Below are 17,564 nucleotides of genomic sequence, written 5' to 3' on the forward strand. Positions count from 1 at the left end.
AAAGGTCCTCAATATGAAATTCAGAGCATTTCTATTGCCAACAGTGCTAACAGCACTAACAGTGCAAACTGCGGCAACAGTGCTGACTGAGCTATCATTGTTAACCTGGGGGGGAACCAGAGGGTGGGTGCTACGCTTCCGTAACAGCGCCGTCTGCCGGGACGCCGTTATCAGTGGTCAACCGCCATATGAGCGCAGTGCAGAGCGGCGGCCCTAAGCCAGCCAGTGGGGCACGTTCACATGCATTAACATGCACTAAAAGGCACGCACGGCCAGCCCGGCTATGTCAACAAAGCACAGAAAGTACAGTACTTGAATAAATGTTGTTACTTTCCACCACTGATAATAAACAGCCTAAAAATTTTAAAAAATAAGAGAAACTTATAGAAAATTAATTGGAATAGTTATTCAATGAAAGAGCAATGTACTGGCGATTGTTACATTGGATTTTTACCATGATGTACTGTAAAAAAATGTTTCTTATTCTTTTTGTTAACTCACAGTAAAGGCATATAAATAAAAGAGGACAAAATAAAAAAAAAAAAAAATAGCATTCGATAATGGTAAACGTACTCTGCCATTCTCTGAATCTGTGCGGTTTGATTATGGAAATGAAATGACAGTCAACATGTTTGTCTGCAGTCTGTATTTACAGAGCAAACCATCATGTTAAGAACTTGTTTAAGTGTCTGTCAGTTTGAGATGGATTTTCAATAATAAAAAAAAAGCAATTTAACTGGAGTTTGAGAAAAGTGCTCTTTGCTCATTTCCGAAATGGGCAAATTTGCATAATTGTCCCATAATGCCTGAATTAGCATCTGTAAATCTTAATTTGATAACGCATGTCCTCCAAGAGGTGGCAGGATGGAATTGGATTACAGTCTTGGATCTCATTAGTGCTGTTTGACAAAGGTCCTTTTCATAATACTGAGATGTCATCAGTTGAAATTTGAATAAAATTAATTCCTTTTTATAATGGCGCATTGGTCTGAATCCCTCCTCTTAATTATGCTCTCTCCCTTTCAACTTTCATATTTTCTCCTTCAACAAGAATCTCTAATCTCCTTCTCCAACACTTCACCACAGCTCTCAGATTTGAAACATTTTGTAATCTCACATTGTCAATAGGACTCTTAACTCAGAGGTAATTTGTCCTTTTAGTCTGAATCATTTTTTTCCTGCGGTTTATCTGTGTCTCTGTCATAAAGTAAATTATGCTTTCTTTAGAGAAGAGTAGTGCAACCCACTCATGTTTAGTCATGTGAATATTTAATCAGAGGGTAGAAAAACAGCAGAGAGGGGAGACAGCGCTGTGGTTCCAGATGTGGTCCTCACCTGTTTACTTTGTAACATCAGGTTTTAATGTTCATCCAGAGTGTGTTTTTATCTGCTGCGGCGGTCATATTCTCAACGTGATATATGCGTGTGTGTCTCAGCTCAGTATTTCACATCATCCTCTTTTCTTTTATCTTTTTTATGCAAAATGCAAAGCGACACCCTCCCCTCTGATGTTTTCTTTCTCTTTCAGGAATCCAGAATAAACTGCATCCGCATCGCTCGCAAAGGTAATTCAAACATGACTATTTCTCCTCCCACGAACACTGTGACCTTGAATGAATGAATGTCCCTGCATCGTGCCGTGCGATGTCTCTCGTTGTTGTGAGATAAGAAATTAAGAATGTGATTTTAACAGCCTTGTTTGGTTTAGTCTATATGCTGCACCATTATTCACCTCTCTCTCTCTCAAGTACAAAGATGGGGATTCTGGATAAATTTTTTCTCCGACTCCTCCTGGTTGTTTAGCAGCGGTCCTCTGAGAAAAGGGCAACAAGCAGGGAGGGGATTAGAGGTCAGGCTTTCATCCTGTTTGTTTGGGGGCAGACGCTGGGACACAGTATATCAAAGGCAGCCTCTTTGTTCTCATCAGCAGCCCACTAGACGGCTACATCTGAGGGCGCTGACCTCAACGAGGTCCAGAAGGGTCCTTCAGATCAAAACTTCCAGATGGAGCTACCTTGGCCTATCAGTATGAGAAAGCCCGGCCCCCCCTCCTCCTCTTCTGTACCTCAGCTTTTTGGATTCAAAGGGACATGAAAAGGGCAGGGAAATTGACTCTAAGTCCTGATGGCAGGAGAGCCCTTCTTGCTGTAGTGCACTGTCAGATCACGGTGAATAAAAGTCATGTATTTATAGTTATCATAGCGCCGCAACAGTAAGCAGAGCCTTGCAAGTAAATTGTCTTGGCGGGGTGTCTTTTTTTGGTGAAGGCCTCTTTTTGTGAGCGCAAAACGAAAGAGATGAGGCTCTCCTCAAGCATAAAGCCAAAAGGCAAGGCCAGCCATTTCAGCTCAGCGTCTCACTCCATCTGCCCCACACAGACACCCGGTTGGGCATTGATTAATTATGCTTTCTCACACCAACGGGCTTTACAGTGCGCATGCCTTCTTTTTTTTTTACACTAAGTAAAGAAAATGCACAATGGAGCTCTAACATTTAAAATAAAACATCACCAAGATATTAACAATAAAATAAAAATAGAAGACCAGAAGGGAAGAGAGAGAGAAAAGTGCACAATGGAAAGAAGTGATTCAAAAGATTGCCAGCGTTACATCATGCACATACATGATGATGTAACGGAAAAAAAAAGCCGGAAAGGCAAAAAGGATATGAAAGAAAATCTCAGGGTGGTTTCCAATTTCAAGGTGCAACAGGTCAGAGTTTTTTTTTTTAAGTTGCTCTTTGCCATCTGTGCGATCCCTCTACCATTAACATAACCTCCGCATCATCGGGTCCTAAGCCGTTATTATCAAGCAGCCCATCACAAGCAAAGTGGAGGCAAATGATTCTGGCTTGGATAACAAAGCTGGAGATTACATTTCAACTTCCAGGTGACAGTTTAATTAAGGATCCTCTGGCAGGCTCAACACAACAATAGACTTCCATTTCTCCTCTAAGTGCCAATTTCCAGCATCGGGCAGCTGGCAGGTGCATGGATTCATGTGGAAATCTATTTCATGCTCGTGTTTGGCTTAATAGAAATTTCGAGGCTAAATGTGGCAAAACCGCCTTATCTGTCCGAAACGTCAGAAAACTGAAATTGATTCCTCACCTCCTCATCTACATTTCTAGCCAATATAACGCACCCCTGTATTTCACTTGTACGTGTAATTATAAATGAAGTCGCAGCATAAAATAAACAGCAGGTGTCGAGTTTGTGGCTGTTTTTTTTTTTAATTTTTTTGAAGGGAGCACCTTGAGAAGGGTTGATAATCCATGTTATCTCCAGTTACAGTAGCTCACAGACATAAAGGCATCTTTGGATGATAGCGTGTCCCTGTGTGCGAATAGAAACTACAAAAAAAATCATCTCTGATTCAGTCTGACTAAACCGTCTCCTACTCGCTACTGCAAAGTAAAGTATACCTGTCAGATGTGGTGTCTGTACACAGCGCACACTGAAATGTCACATTTCTGGAACAGCATGTTACGTAGCGGTAGCAATACAAAAAAGCAGTTTTCAGAAGGAACAGTTCTTTTCGAATACCAAGCCTGTGACTCATTTTCTCTATTCAGATATGCCAAAACACCCATCATTGATTAAAAAATCCCTGCCAAATAATGAAATATTGTGCTACTTTCATCTTTTAGTACGAGGGTTCTAACGCACCCCATAAAGTGAAAATGAAAACAGCCAGGAGGCCTGCAGCTAGTCGGGCTATAACATGGCTCTGTTTTCATTTTCCCTGCCCCAGATCTGATTCTTCCCCCAGCAGGCTGCGAGATAGAGCTCTATCCCCAGGCCTGCTCTGACTTCTTCTAGCGCTCTCCAGATAGGTTGAGCTGTTCCAATAGACTGAGAAGGGCTAGTTTCAGGGCCTCTCAAGGCCTGGAGGACAGGCTGACACACACACACACACACAAGGAAAACTAGATCAGTGGACCCCGAGAACAAGACAAAGAAAGGCCCGCTGCACCATTTACATAAGTATGAAGCTTAATGCCCGAGAAATGAATAACCAGCTATTATGATAACGACCTTTCCAGTGGCCATCAGACATCGGGGCACCTTGAGATTATACTGGGCTGTGTGGAGGACTTGTGACAGGGAAAAGTATAGTATTTAATTCCATAATGAATAAAAACGAGCCTCAAAGGTTTAGTGCATGTACCATAGAAGTGTACTAGTGTCATATCACAAGGTGTCAGTTTATTGTTGCACTGTCACTGTACAACTCTGCAGCAAGCTCTAAAAGCCTTTTTTTGTACATGACTAATGGATCTTAACAAATGAGTTTCCCGTCTTACACTGACACATTTGCAACTCTCGTGAAACTCTTCTTCTACACCCATTTATATTTTATCTGTTTATTTCCCCATCGCCGTTCCTTTTCTGTAAACATCAATATAAATCTCGAGCAGCCTAAATAGCCGGTTGAAAACCTCTCAGACAGCCAAACTCGTATTCTGCAAGCCAATCATTTTGCTTGTCAAAGCATAAATTGTCATCATGAATGTCTGAGGTTTGTTGGGTTGGACAACACGGACAATTGCTGTCCGCCTTGCTTAAGGCGTCGCTTCTTTATTTCGCGCGTCTCTTTCATCTTCACCAGCTATTTGAAAAATACCACTGTTATTGAAATGTAGCTTTGGCGTTAAGAAGACCATTATAATTCAGAGGAGCCCCACCACAGTAGTCAAGATAAGCAGTGTGAATGTCTGTAGTGTCGTATGAAAAGTCTACATTTGTGAGTTTTGTGTGCATGAATGATAAGTTCTTCAAAGCTGTGAATTTTCAATTTTCCCGTCGCTGCATTAAATTTTTCACACCCTTTGCTTTAGAAATTCCTGTGAATCGTTTCTTCGACACCTTCAACCTTCATTCTTTTATGTCCTGTATTTGCATTGTGCTGCCTTTTTGAACCCACGTTTCTGCTCCCAGCGGCCTGCAAGGATCACCGCAAGGCTCTGGAGGTGTCCCAGCACTCGGAGGAGATGGGACTGATCCTCGGGGTGTGCGCCGGAGGTCTGGTGGTCCTCATCCTCCTGCTGGGTGCCGTCATCATCATCATTAAGAAAGGGTAAACGTCTGCTGATGACTGTTGAGTGCACAACATGCCTCATTATGCACAATCACACCGCATCTCCCACATTGTTTTACCCTTTATGTTTTGTTTTGGAACAGTTCAGTAATCAGTTTTTTTATACTTGCTGAACTTTCGAAAAGGTCATGCTTGTTTAGGGAAGATGCTGGACCAACAGCCAGCGCTTTGTTTTCGCTCCCTCATAACGCACCAGGGGGACCAAACAAACCCTCATCTGCGGAGCCCATCTGAGTGTGAAGTATCTAATTAAAGGCGGATGCAATTCAATTAGCCACTTAATTACGCACACCAAGCAGAGGTCTGACCCTAAAATGAGATGGTAATTGGGAGGGAAAAGGTGTGCTTTTAGAGATTATTAGCCAATGATCCCACAGGTCTACAGTACACCATCTACACCTCTACATTTATATAGCAATAGCTGAGTTTAAGTCTCAAAAAAGGCTTAACCTGCCGCACTAAAATAAGATAAATTGATATCTAAAGAACTTGCCATGCCAAATGGGAAGTTACTCAGGGGCTCCAGCAATCATTATTAAATGGCTGACACAGCATCCAGGCTAATATTGAATAACGTTGATTCTGAAAGTCACCACTACTCTGCACATTAGCCCGGGTTCCTTCTGCTAAGCCGCCATGAAGTTTGTTCTTTTAGAGAATTGATTGCTAAATCTACTGTGACAGGAAGCCACGTGGTGTAGTCCTCGAAGTGTAACACTTATTCGATAGAAGGAAAAACACGTTTTTCTGCCTCGTTGTGGTTTGGTCCGTCAGCACCTGCTTGATACGATCGCATGCGCCATATGGCCGCCCGCACAGCCGAGCACACAAGAGGATGGATCTCCTTTCCACTGTAATCAATGCATTCTGGCCTCAGCTGACATTGCTTTCATCTCACATCTCTTCTTTCTCTTGATTTTTTTTTTCTCCTTCTCCTGCACTCTTGCCAGAAGGGACTACTACTCTTACTATCCGTAAGTGACTCCACCTCTTTGCTCTCCCATCGTTTTGTGATCCATCATATACATGCTTGGGCTCTGGCTGTCAATCATAAGCTGTAGAGGGAAAAGCAATAAAGCAATTCTTTTCTCACTATTTCTCCACGTTATCACCTTTTTTTTTTTCTTTTTGTTTCTCTCAATCTTTACCTTCTCACTAAACATAACATTTCCTTTTTCTCCCTCTCTCTGGCTCTATCTGTCTATTACCTGACCTCTCCTGTATTGCAATCCCCCCCTCCTTCTTCTTCATCTTCTTTATCCATAAATAGGAAACCAGTGAACATGAATAAGACACCCATTACCTACCGGCAGGAGAAGAGCCATATGGGCTCCATGGAGCGAAGTTTCACAGACCAGAGCACCCTACAGGAGGATGAAAGAATGGCCCTTTCCTTCATGGATGCGCACACCTGCGGCACACGCAGTAAGACAAAAGACACATACAGTACAGTGTGTACAAACCTACCAGCTAACCACAACTACACACTGCAATTTCAAACATGACGTACATCCTCCCTCACTTTGTGATCTTGTTGACCGTCACTCATTCACTCCATAAATGTCTGAATCATTCTGAAAGATTGTAATCATCCGGTGTGAAAAATGTTCTTTGGTACAACTCACCTTCATCTGTTCACCGCCTGCAGCTGATGCACAAAAAATGGGAGAACTGCACAAGTAACATATTTGACTGAATCGAAAGAAATGATTTGTGATGCTTGTCAGTACTTTTCATCTGGATCTCCTCGTCAGTCTCGCGGAGAGGGAACGACAGATGTGTTTACTCTGAAGCTGGTGCAGATCTTGGTCTGCTTCACACGTCATCTGAGACAGAGCTGCTGGCTGTCACGTCTACACAAGATCTGTTATGAAGTCATCTCTGCCCTGACAAGCCTTATCAAAGGGAAACACCTGTAATATATACTGTACTGTCAGTATAGGCAGAGTGCGTACCGATACGTGATGGTAACACCAGCGCGTGTCATCCCAAACCAAGACTAGTTTAATGTTTTAGACCGTAACCTGTCTTGTACATGCATTTTTCAGCTGGAGTCGTGCTGAAATTGCAAATGTATCTGGTGCAGGTGACGCTCGGAGTTCGGTGAACGAGGCCAGCAGCCTGCTGGGAGGATCCCCGAGGCACCAGTGTGGACGTAAAGGCTCCCCGTACCACACAGGGCAGCTCCATCCCGCCGTCCGAGTTGCTGACCTTCTCCAGCACATCAACCAGATGAAGACTGCCGAGGGCTACGGCTTTAAACAGGAGTATGAGGTGAGAGGGCGCTATTACTGTACACTCCTCTCTTACACAGCACTCGACAGCTATTACAGTCTGACAACATGAAATGAATAGCAAAACAAAGTACCTGCTGTGTCTGTATTCACAACGTGTCTTCGTAAATAACTAACCTTCAGTATAATTTCAACAACGTGAGTTTAATTGCTCCATTCATTCCTCACATACAGCGAAAGAGATAACTTGAGGCAGGAGCACTCAAACTGCAATGATATACATAATCCAATGTCACAGTTTGAGGCCTTTTCACCTGTACTTAAATTCAAAGTGGTTTAATTATATTTATTTAACATTTTGAAAGTTATATTTGTTGTTGCATCGAGGTTGACAGTTTTTTAGAGTGTTCCGTGCAGTATCTATGGAAACACGGGTGTCACGCTGAAACTGTTTGTGGCAGAAGCAACTTAGACAAGCGGAGCACCTGAGATTCATTGAAATCGAGTCAGAGACATTTACACATAAAGCAGCTCTGCCTGCTTTTCTCCAGGATGCACAAGGTCACCGTCTTCATTGAAACTCCCAGTTATCGTATATGAATAATAGGTGCTTTGCTGTTACTTGTCTACGTATGTAATCCAAAAACAAAGTATTAAATTAAAAGCCTGCCATCCGTCCATCCAGTCCAACCGTTTCATAACAGCTCAGCTGGGTTAAGGTCGAGGCAGAAAGCTCTCTTCTTCTTTGTTGGTGCTTCAATGGCAGCTGGAAGGAATCATCTCTCAACATGTCTATCCTCTCAATCCAGCATGCCAGCATACCTGTTAAGCTTTGACCCGGGGATCTTTTTTACCAGTTGCCAAGAGCTTTCCTCTTAGTGTGGAAGAGCAGCGACAAGCCACAAAGACACTTTTTACACCTGGAATTAAAATAAATCTCATATCCAGATTCTATTTGGATATGATTTAACCTGATTACATTTACACATGGCATTAATATTTGTCTCCAGTGTCCACATTGAGATCCGATTGAGATCCGATTGCTCTGTCTGAAAGGGCTGAGAGGAAGGCTGCATCCGCACAGGCTTGCAGCCGAGCACTGCCGAAGACGAGGTGTATAATGTGCGGGTACATTGGTCTAAATACGCAGCCGTTTGAGGTGCGCCTACACTCTCGAGCACAGAGGGACGAGGAGAGAAGACGTTGAGAGGGAGAGAGGGAAGCGAAGAGGAAGAAGGAGAGAGAGGAGGAAGAAGAGAGGAAGAAGGAGAGGAGGAATCAGAGATGAGGAAGGACAGAGGAAGAAGGAGAGGAGGAAGGAGAGAGGTGAGAGAAGGAAGGAGAGGGAGGAGAGAGGAGGAAGGGGAGGAGGAAGGAGAAAGGACGAAGGAGAGGAAGGAGAGCAGAGGAAGGAGAGAAGAGGATGGAGAGGAAGAAGGAGCGGAGGAAGGAGAAGAAGAAGGAGAGGAAGGAGAGAGGAAGGAGAAGAGGATGGAGAGGAAGGAGAGAGGAAGAAGGAGAGGAAGAAATAGAGGAGGAAGGAGAGAGGAGGAAGGAGAGAAGAGGAAGGGGAGAAGAAGAAGGAGAGGAGGAATGAGAGAGGAGGAAGGACAGAGGAAGGAGAGAGGAGAGAAAGGAAAGAGAAGGAAGGAGAGGGAGGAGAGAGGACGAAGGAGAGGAAGGAGAGAAGAGGACGGAGAGGAAGAAGGAGAAGAGGAAGGAGAGGAAGAAATAGAGGAGGAAGGAGAGAGGATGAAGGAGAGGAAGGAGAGAAGAGGACAGAGATGAAGAAGGAGAAGAGGAAGGAGAGGAAGAAATAGAGGAGGAAGGAGAGAGGACAGACAGAGCGGTGGCGGTGATCTCCTTCTTGGTCACGGCAATACAGTGACCGGAGGAACGCTGAGAGCGTGCTGCACACCCGGCCGAAGCTTTGAATATTTGCTGTTGATTACTACTTAATCGCTCAAAAAATTACATATTTCCGTCCATGTAGTTGTTGTATGTGGATTGAAAACACATTTGCATTTCCACTCGTGTTCAATGTGGTTACAATGCGTCCCTGACCACCTCCGGAGGTGGTTTGTCTGATCAGATAACAATCCGTCCTCAATGCGTTTTGGGTGCATTTACAGCTGTACTGTCATGTGGTCGAGCACTATCCGATTGCAATCTGATCACCCAAAACGCACTTAAATGCCAGGTGTAAAGGTCCCCCAAGTTTGTTAAGCTCCTTGCCCTACTGAGGCCGGCCACCACGTGGCTTGAAAACTTACTTTAGCCTCTTGTATCCATGATCTCATTCTTTCATTTCCTGCTCAGAGCTTGTTGCCATAGGGGAGGTTGTAGCAAAGACAAAAGACAAAGCTCTGCTTTGTGGGTTAGCTCCCTCCTCACCATAAGGTCCGGTACAGTGGCTATACACTGATGTACTTCCATGCCTGGTTAACCTGCGCACTCTAAACACAGCGGAGAAAACTGGCAAGTTAAAAAGGCTGTAGTGCTTAAAGAAGTGAAAGCATTGTTCTCGATAAAGTTGAGGAGGACACTACACTATTGGGTGCTCCGGGGAGGAAGGCGGATCAGCACCCAGGCTTTCCTCAGAAAGATTGCTTGACTTTAACATTGTTCTAAACCTTATAGACAAACGCTTTGTGCTGCAGGGAGTGCTTGAAGATTCTGGGAGTGTCTGAGCTCGTATACTCGATAGGGGTGTAAGAAAATATCGATACACATGAGTATCATAATATGATTTGTTGTGATACTGTATCGGTTCTCCAAAACGCTGTATCGATTTTTATTTAACCTCTTAAAAATCCGACGGCCCGCCATAAGGCCCGGCAGCTATTCGATCTTTCGGAAGTTGTAGCGGGCTCAGTTTTAAAGCTAGAGTGAAGATACTGGCATCATATGAAACTAGAAAAACCTAAGGAATCGGTTGGTACCATGCCATACTAGCTTGTCGCAAAGGAGGCTAAATAACGCTCCAAATTAGCTTGGCTAATTTTTGGCAAGGGAAAAACTGGCAGGGCCATTTTCTAAGGGGTCCCTTGACCTCTGACCTCAAGATATGTGAATGAAAATGGGTTCTATGGTTACCCACGAGTCTCCCCTTTACAGACATGCCCACTTTATGATAATCACATGCAGTTTTTTTGCATGTAGTATAAATGTGTTATTTTTGCCTATTCTAAAATGTTGTATTTCTGATGTGTCCTTTATACTATGACAGGTTTCCTAAAATTAGATTTGAAAAAATCACAGTGTATCGCCTTGCTTACATTAGGCCTATTGCAATATATCGCAATATATTGAATCGTTTCCCCCGTATCATGATACGTATCGTATCGCCAGATTATTGCCAATACACAGCCCTAATACTCGATAGAGGAAGGTACACTAGTGAGAGGTGCCCACCGTGGAAGAGACTGATGTCAAGGCCCACATAGAGGAAACTGAGATTCTTGAGGGAACTGCTGCGTGACTGATTGATCAACTTTATTATCCCCAAACAAAACTTATTTGCGTGAAGTGCTGCAAGCCCATGCACTCAAACTCAGAGCTGTGAGTTGATTTTCTTCAAGCAACAGATTGGATTCTGGCATGAATACAGTGTCTTCTCCTCTCACCACTTTGTGATACTACTGGACACATGTCAAGACAGAACCGAGAGGTTGGGGGTCAGCGCCTCCACTTTTTCGGCCACCGGGGCTCATCCAGATAAGTTTTGAAGTTTGTAGTGCTTAACAAGTGAGTAGTTTGGGTATCTTTATTGGCTGTTAGTCAGTAAGAATGTGCAATTGCCACATGTTGTGGATAACTGCCAGCTTAGAGAGGCCATGTTAGGTGACTCTTGCGAGAGTGGTGTGGGAGGCCATCAATCCTCCCCTGACTTCATCCGTGCTGCCCTCCTCACCACCCACTGAAATTAATTAGCGAGGTGAAAAAGGCATCTGGATCACACTGTTGCTGTGCGTATGAATAAATCATCCTGATTTGGGCCCAAAGAAGACCTCTGTCACGGCGACAGGCCTGATGAGGTTAAACGTCTCTGGTGGTGCTCTAGCTAGCGAGTCCCCTGTCCACCGCTAACAGATTGTGGGGTAGCGAAGAGAGGAAAGGGGAGTCTGGAGGGCTTGAGAAGATAAAAGGGTGCAGAGGGAGAAACATGAGAAATGAGAGCTCTATGTTCCCATGCCCTGTCACCTCCAAATAACCTCTTCCCTGTTGCAATGTTAGTGTTTACCTCCCCCCTGCAATATATGGTGCAACGTAAATGCTCTATAATTTGTGAAGGTAACCATCAGACTGTGATGCATAGGACAATTCTCATAACCTTGAGGACAGCTAGATGTTGTTAGGGGGGCATCCCAGATGTGGTCATATAGCAGAGGTCTGATGATGCTCCATAATGATCCTGCTGATGATCAGATCCTCAAAACGTGTAAATCTGTAAATAAAGTCCAAATCAGATCTAATGGCATATTGGTCTTAGTGGTTCTGCATTCCTAATTAACGTTGATTCAGACACATTATGGCACCGTGACACCATTATGTCACCTGTGAGTGTGAAATCGGCTCCTGCTACTCTGAGCTGAGATTCTGTACGGAGCAGACACTTTCACTTTCAGTTTGTAGCGTCCGTCGTCCAACTATGGATTGATGAGATGGTGCTGATATGCAAAAATGAACTAAATGGGTTTTATATCTGTAAAAAAAAAGCGAAACAATGGTTTGGGCGGTGGGTACGTAATGTAATCGGTGTGTGCCCGAACACCGTGTAACACCGACTACCGCGGCAAGCCTAGGCAATGGGACAAGATATCCGCTTCAGAATCTGCTTGCACCACCACTGTTGCTTGTTGTAAATCACTTGAGTTTCCTTGTCAGATCACTGCTTGGTTAGTTTATTTTTTGCACCAATGCACCATGGAGTTTTTAGTCCTGAACTGAACCGTAAGTACAGTTTTTTTTGGCAGAGCATTTGCTTGTCCCCCCTCCTGCTGTCGCAGTGGCTGCTATCTCTAGCTGTATGTTTCAGGGCACATAATGACGGGCCCAGGTCTCTGAATACCTCTCCCCAGTGGAACGATTGTGGCTGAGAGTTGAGATCACACCCGGGGGAGAAGTCCATCCCTGTCACCCACAGCCCGGGGCATTCATGAAAAGAGAAAACATCTTTTGTCTGTGGTTCATGGTTTTCCCCCTCTGGAACTCTGCTTGTAGACTCATTAAACTGTCCCTCACGGGCAAAACACACTCCACTCAAAAAATCAATACCCACCTCTTTGTTTTGTTTTTTTTTCCTCTTTGCTAGTGTATGTGTTTTGATGGAGTGTCTCTCTGCATTATGAAGGAAAATGATGAGGAGTATCATATTACACTCCCCCGGCAGGTATAGGTTTCTTATTTCCCTGAAGAATACCTATGTTGTGTAAAAACATTGATCAAGAATTTACAGTGAGTTGTAAAGGGGCTTGTATGCGTGGCAGCTACTGTCACTACTACAGTCATATTCCCACTGCGGAAACTTACGAGTAAACAACAGCAGAGCTTTACTGGAGAGCTCAAAACTTTCATTATACCACTTTGTGACCTGAGGCTGAGGTTAGCAAGGATGATGAACTCATTGATTCAAAGTTAAGTTGCACCAGGGGCAGCTGAATTACTGTGCTTATTTTAAAAAACAACAGCTACCTCATGCTACCTTTGTGGCAGCATGAATCAGGCTTGTTTGTTATTTTAGTTGTTTGACATTCAATGTTCCAATCTTATCACTTCTCAGACATCTGTGATTGGATTTTGACTGAATGTGGTGGGATTATGAATCTCATATCCGCTTTTGGTATTTTACAAATTATGTGGGTGGAAATATTACAGGTCAAAGCGAGGTGACGTAACAGTTATTGGGTGATCCTGAAAGGGAAATTGTGGAGTCCACCATTTCCTTGTTATTGTGGGGATATAAATAATGTTAGTTATATAAGTTGATAGCATATCAAGATGTTAACATTTTAAAAGTGTGTCAATAGTTCAGGACTGCACTTGACTGTGTCATTTTTTTCTTCATCTCATTTTACTCATTTTATGCAGCGGGCAACTCCAGGGTCTGAAAAGTGAAGCCAATGCTGAAGTGCCTTAAACTTGCATTATTTCTAACAGCCAGCAGGGGGCGACTCCTCTGGTTGCAAAAAGAAGTCTGATTGTATAGAAGTCTATGAGAAAATGACCCTACTTCTCACTTGATTTATAACCTCAGTAAACATTGTAAACATGAGTTTATGGTCTCAATCGCTAGTTTTGAGTCTTCTTCAATACAGCATGATGTTCATTTAGTAAATTATGGTCCCATTTAGAGTCAAATAGACCATAAAGCAGTGGATGCTTTAGGGCGTGGCTACCTTGTGATTGACAGGCCGCTACCACGGCGTTGTTCGGTCTGGGTGTTGTCTGTGTTTTCGTCTTACAACTTTAACCCTTTCACAGTGTGTTTTCAGTCCGTGAAAGTTGATTATAACCTTTTTGGTCGCCTAAAAATGTCTTATTCAGCATTTGGTTGTACTTAGCTCCACCCTCTGGTTGCACTTCTGGTTGCAAAATACCAAGATGGCAACGGCCAAAATGCCAAACTCGAGGCTTCGAAAAAGCAGTCCACAAACCAATGGGTGACGTCACGGTGACTTTGTCCACTTCTTATATACAGTCTATGATTTTTTTATGATCCTCTTAACCAACCCACTCCACTGATCCCTGCCAATGAGGGTTTCTAATCAATCTTCCACAGGTCTGAGCTGTTTCTCTTCACTCTCACTGTTTCTCTTCCTGTGTTTTTTCCTCTCCCTGCTCCTCTCTCCTCTCTGGAGGGTTGAGCAGAGGAGTGGTGGGAGCAGAGAAACAAAGAGAGCTCAGAGGTCTAGTGTCAAAAAATATAAGGGAGGGAGGAACGGGGAGAGAAGTGATGAAGAGAGATAGAGAACGAGGTATTCAGAGAAAGAGAGACGAACCCCGGGAGTGAGACACAGAGAGAGAGAGCATGGAAGGAGGAGGAAAAAGTGAGGAGGAGGGTGTAATCCCAGGCAGGATTTGGCTGGTTCTTGGCTCTCTGTGGGGAGAACTGCGTTGTAATCCCCTGCTCAGCATGCATACTTGGGCAGGGTTTCACCATATTCCCCTAGTGGCTGAAAACCACAGGGGGTAGACTGGTATGGATGTTTGTGTGTGTGTGTGTGTGTGCTCTTGTTCATGAATCTGAAAGGACTGTTTGCAGACTTAATTTACCTCATCCTACCTTGTTCTAATCTCTTGATTTCGTAAGACCCGTTCTAAGGACGGTTGTAGCAAACTAGCACGTCCCTGTCGAATAAACCATGAATAAATAAATAATTTAGTCCCCATAGTGGACACTTAAAAGTGGCTTATGACGTCGAGTGAGAGTAAGCGCTCGCCAGTGCATCCATGCAGGGAGGTGGATGATAGGGAATGAGGAGATGTGTTGCTGAGTATGATGTGTTATAATACAGCTGAGCAGTCATCCACCAAGCAGGTGGCAGACAGTTCCTCTGCCTTCACTCTAATTACCATCGTCTCACCAGGGAGCTCAACAGTGAGGCTCCGGAAGTAAAAATCCCATTCATATTCGGAATCAAGGGTTTTGATTATCAGGCATAATGTCATAACCATCCAAAGTAAACTTACTACGAGCTACAAGATTGTGAAATGATGGTATACGCTCCTGTAGAAGCCACAAGTCCATATGATATCAATTTTGTTTTAAGAAAAACATGTTTTATTTGCAATGTCACGGAGAAGTACTACATTACCAACAATCCTAAGTGTAACAGCGACATCTCGGATTGGTGGTGCTTGATGTTACCATGGAAATGTTTACCGCACCCGCGAACGGCAATAGGTACGCTCCATGGTCTGCTCCCAGATTTCAAACTGGGCCAACATGGCTGCTCGTTTGGAAACTTTCTTCTATATTACGAAAATATTTCACTGAAATGTGTTTCTGAAAACATTTGAGGTGAGAAATAAGTCACACAGTCGCTGAATCTGTCTTCATTTTAGATCGACAACGGTTAGTTTAAAAGTTTTCTGGGAGTTTCCAGAGGTGGCGAGCTGCCATTCGCATTGGCTTATGGGATGAGTAGTTCCTTCGCTCTTAAAATAATTATGTACAGTACACAGTCGTACCGTTGCCTTTTTTCCCGTTTTTCTATTTATTTATTTTTTTGCTTTGAATCAAATGTTTCATGGTCACGATTTATTTATTTCCATGCTTCAATCAGTTCCATGATTGGGCATTTCACCACCGGAGCCATTCAAAAAGTGGGCGATCACTGTTGATCTCTGTACAGTGAGTCATAAACTGAAAAAGAACAATTCAGTAAGTTATAGAGCAGTATTCATAAACAGTATTTCATCTCATTTTTGGAAGAATGTACACCTCCTGTAAGAGGCTAGCATTTGCTTTTTGCTTTTCTGTATTTTTCTAGTTCTCACACGGCACATATGCAAGTCATAATGATAATGCGACAGTTTTACATTTGGAAGTTCTTGTAATTTCTGAAACAATGAATCCTTGATTTCAGACAAAGATACACAAAAGCAGACTTCACATTTCTAGCCAGTAAACCTTTTGATTTTGCCAGCTTAAATTTTGCCAGTTGAAATTGTGCTATATACTCTATGCTGTCGTCGGCAGATTTGATCAGCTATCATGAGCTCCTGGAGTTGGAAGAGCTCCAGGAACCGTCTCCAGCTGACCCCTTGTAAATCTGAAAACCCTGTAAAAGCAGTCTTCCATATGAACTTGATGGCTACTGAGAGACTAAAGCTTCATGTCCCAGACAAAAAGTCAGCATCCTCACCAGTTGAGGAACCATTCCATCCTCTTCATTTTAAACACTGTACAGCATTTTAAAACAGATACATTTTACATATTTTTATTGTAAATTTCCATTACATGTTTATGATTCTTGGCTGTTTCAGTACTTGTTTTTCTCTTCTCTTCTCTTCTCTGTGTTTAATGTGACCAGTATGCAACAAAATACCAAGGCTAATTCCTCGTATGTGAAAACTTCCTTGGCAATAAACCTGTTGCTGACTCTGACCTCGACATGTTGAGACGGACCTGCCGTGCCTGGATACGGTTGCTAAGCTATAATTGGATGATCGCTGCTTGTTCAATTTGTTATGTTATGTTTGTTATAGGATGTTATGTAACTACCATTACCTCCACGAGCCTCCGCTGTGATAAAATTCAATTCTGGGATTATTTTTGATGGATATCTCTTGATACGCTCATTGATGGTGCACACAAAACATTTAACCCGGTAGGAATATAGCCACCGGGTTGTGCGTGGCACTCTTTTGTTTAATTACATATCGTGTATAAACCACTAAACCTCTCCGTAGGACACAATGGCTCTTGATCTCCTTAGCCGTGCTTGATGTGCTGATAGGCTTTTATCATGCTAGCCATGAAATGCAATTTTCCGCATCACACATAAAACAAAAGAAAAGACGTGTTGAAGCTTTGATTAATGTTTATCTAAGATATTTGAATGGTTAATAAAGAGAGGACCTGTCTCTTTCTGTCTGTAGAGCTTCTTTGATGGCTGGGACTGCACAAAGAAGAAGGACAAAACCAAAGGGAGACATGACACCTTGTCGGGATGTAAGTCACCACAACTCATTTTTTATCCTGTATAAATGAAATAAAATAATGTGGCAACTTTGCATTCAACCATGCTCTGCTCTTTTGTTCTAATCTGTCTCAGATGACCGCCACAGAGTCAAGCTCCACCCCCTCCTGGGAGACCCCAACTCAGACTACATTAACGCTAACTACATTGATGTAAGTCTAATCCTGTTTTTCTGCCTCTGTTTAACACGGGATACAAATAGTCAGCCTCTATTTCTCACACCCTGCAAAGCCACAGTCCATCTCTCTCATTCCTGTAAGCTCACCAGTCTGCTGGCCCACTTTCACCTGGAAGCTTTCATCCAATCAAACGCCCTTCCTAGTGATTTTTTTTGCCAGCTGCCATGGTTGTCAATTGCTGCACCGAATCCCTGACCCAGACTACCTCCGCTATGGCTTTTATTAAAACAGAGTGGAATGAATGCATTTAATGCCTTGCAGAGGAAATGAACCTTTTGTTTTGTAAGATGCAACAAAATCCCCCGAAATTAAATAGACATGATTGATGTCATTCAATCTGTGGAT

At 43.2% G+C, this 17,564-nt stretch overlaps 1 protein-coding gene across 7 annotated transcripts in view; it reads left to right on the forward strand.

Moving 5' to 3' along the window:
• Positions 1-17,564, forward strand: part of ptprub (protein tyrosine phosphatase receptor type Ub) — a 185,815-nt gene that overhangs the window by 140,481 nt on the left and 27,770 nt on the right. For 4 of the 7 annotated variants that reach the window (XM_037785731.1, XM_037785732.1, XM_037785733.1 and 1 more), the window contains exons 13-19: positions 1,529-1,565; positions 4,940-5,078; positions 6,050-6,073; positions 6,370-6,524; positions 7,186-7,373; positions 16,940-17,012; positions 17,116-17,192. In XM_037785731.1, the coding sequence (XP_037641659.1) occupies positions 1,529-1,565; positions 4,940-5,078; positions 6,050-6,073; positions 6,370-6,524; positions 7,186-7,373; positions 16,940-17,012; positions 17,116-17,192 (693 nt within the window). The remainder of the gene's footprint in view (positions 1-1,528; positions 1,566-4,939; positions 5,079-6,049; positions 6,074-6,369; positions 6,525-7,185; positions 7,374-16,939; positions 17,013-17,115; positions 17,193-17,564) is intronic. The other 3 variants (XM_037785735.1, XM_037785736.1, XM_037785738.1) reach the window with 1 other exon arrangement.

Source organism: Sebastes umbrosus, chromosome 11 (genome assembly GCF_015220745.1).
Source record: "Sebastes umbrosus isolate fSebUmb1 chromosome 11, fSebUmb1.pri, whole genome shotgun sequence".
NCBI lineage: Eukaryota > Metazoa > Chordata > Actinopteri > Perciformes > Sebastidae > Sebastes > Sebastes umbrosus.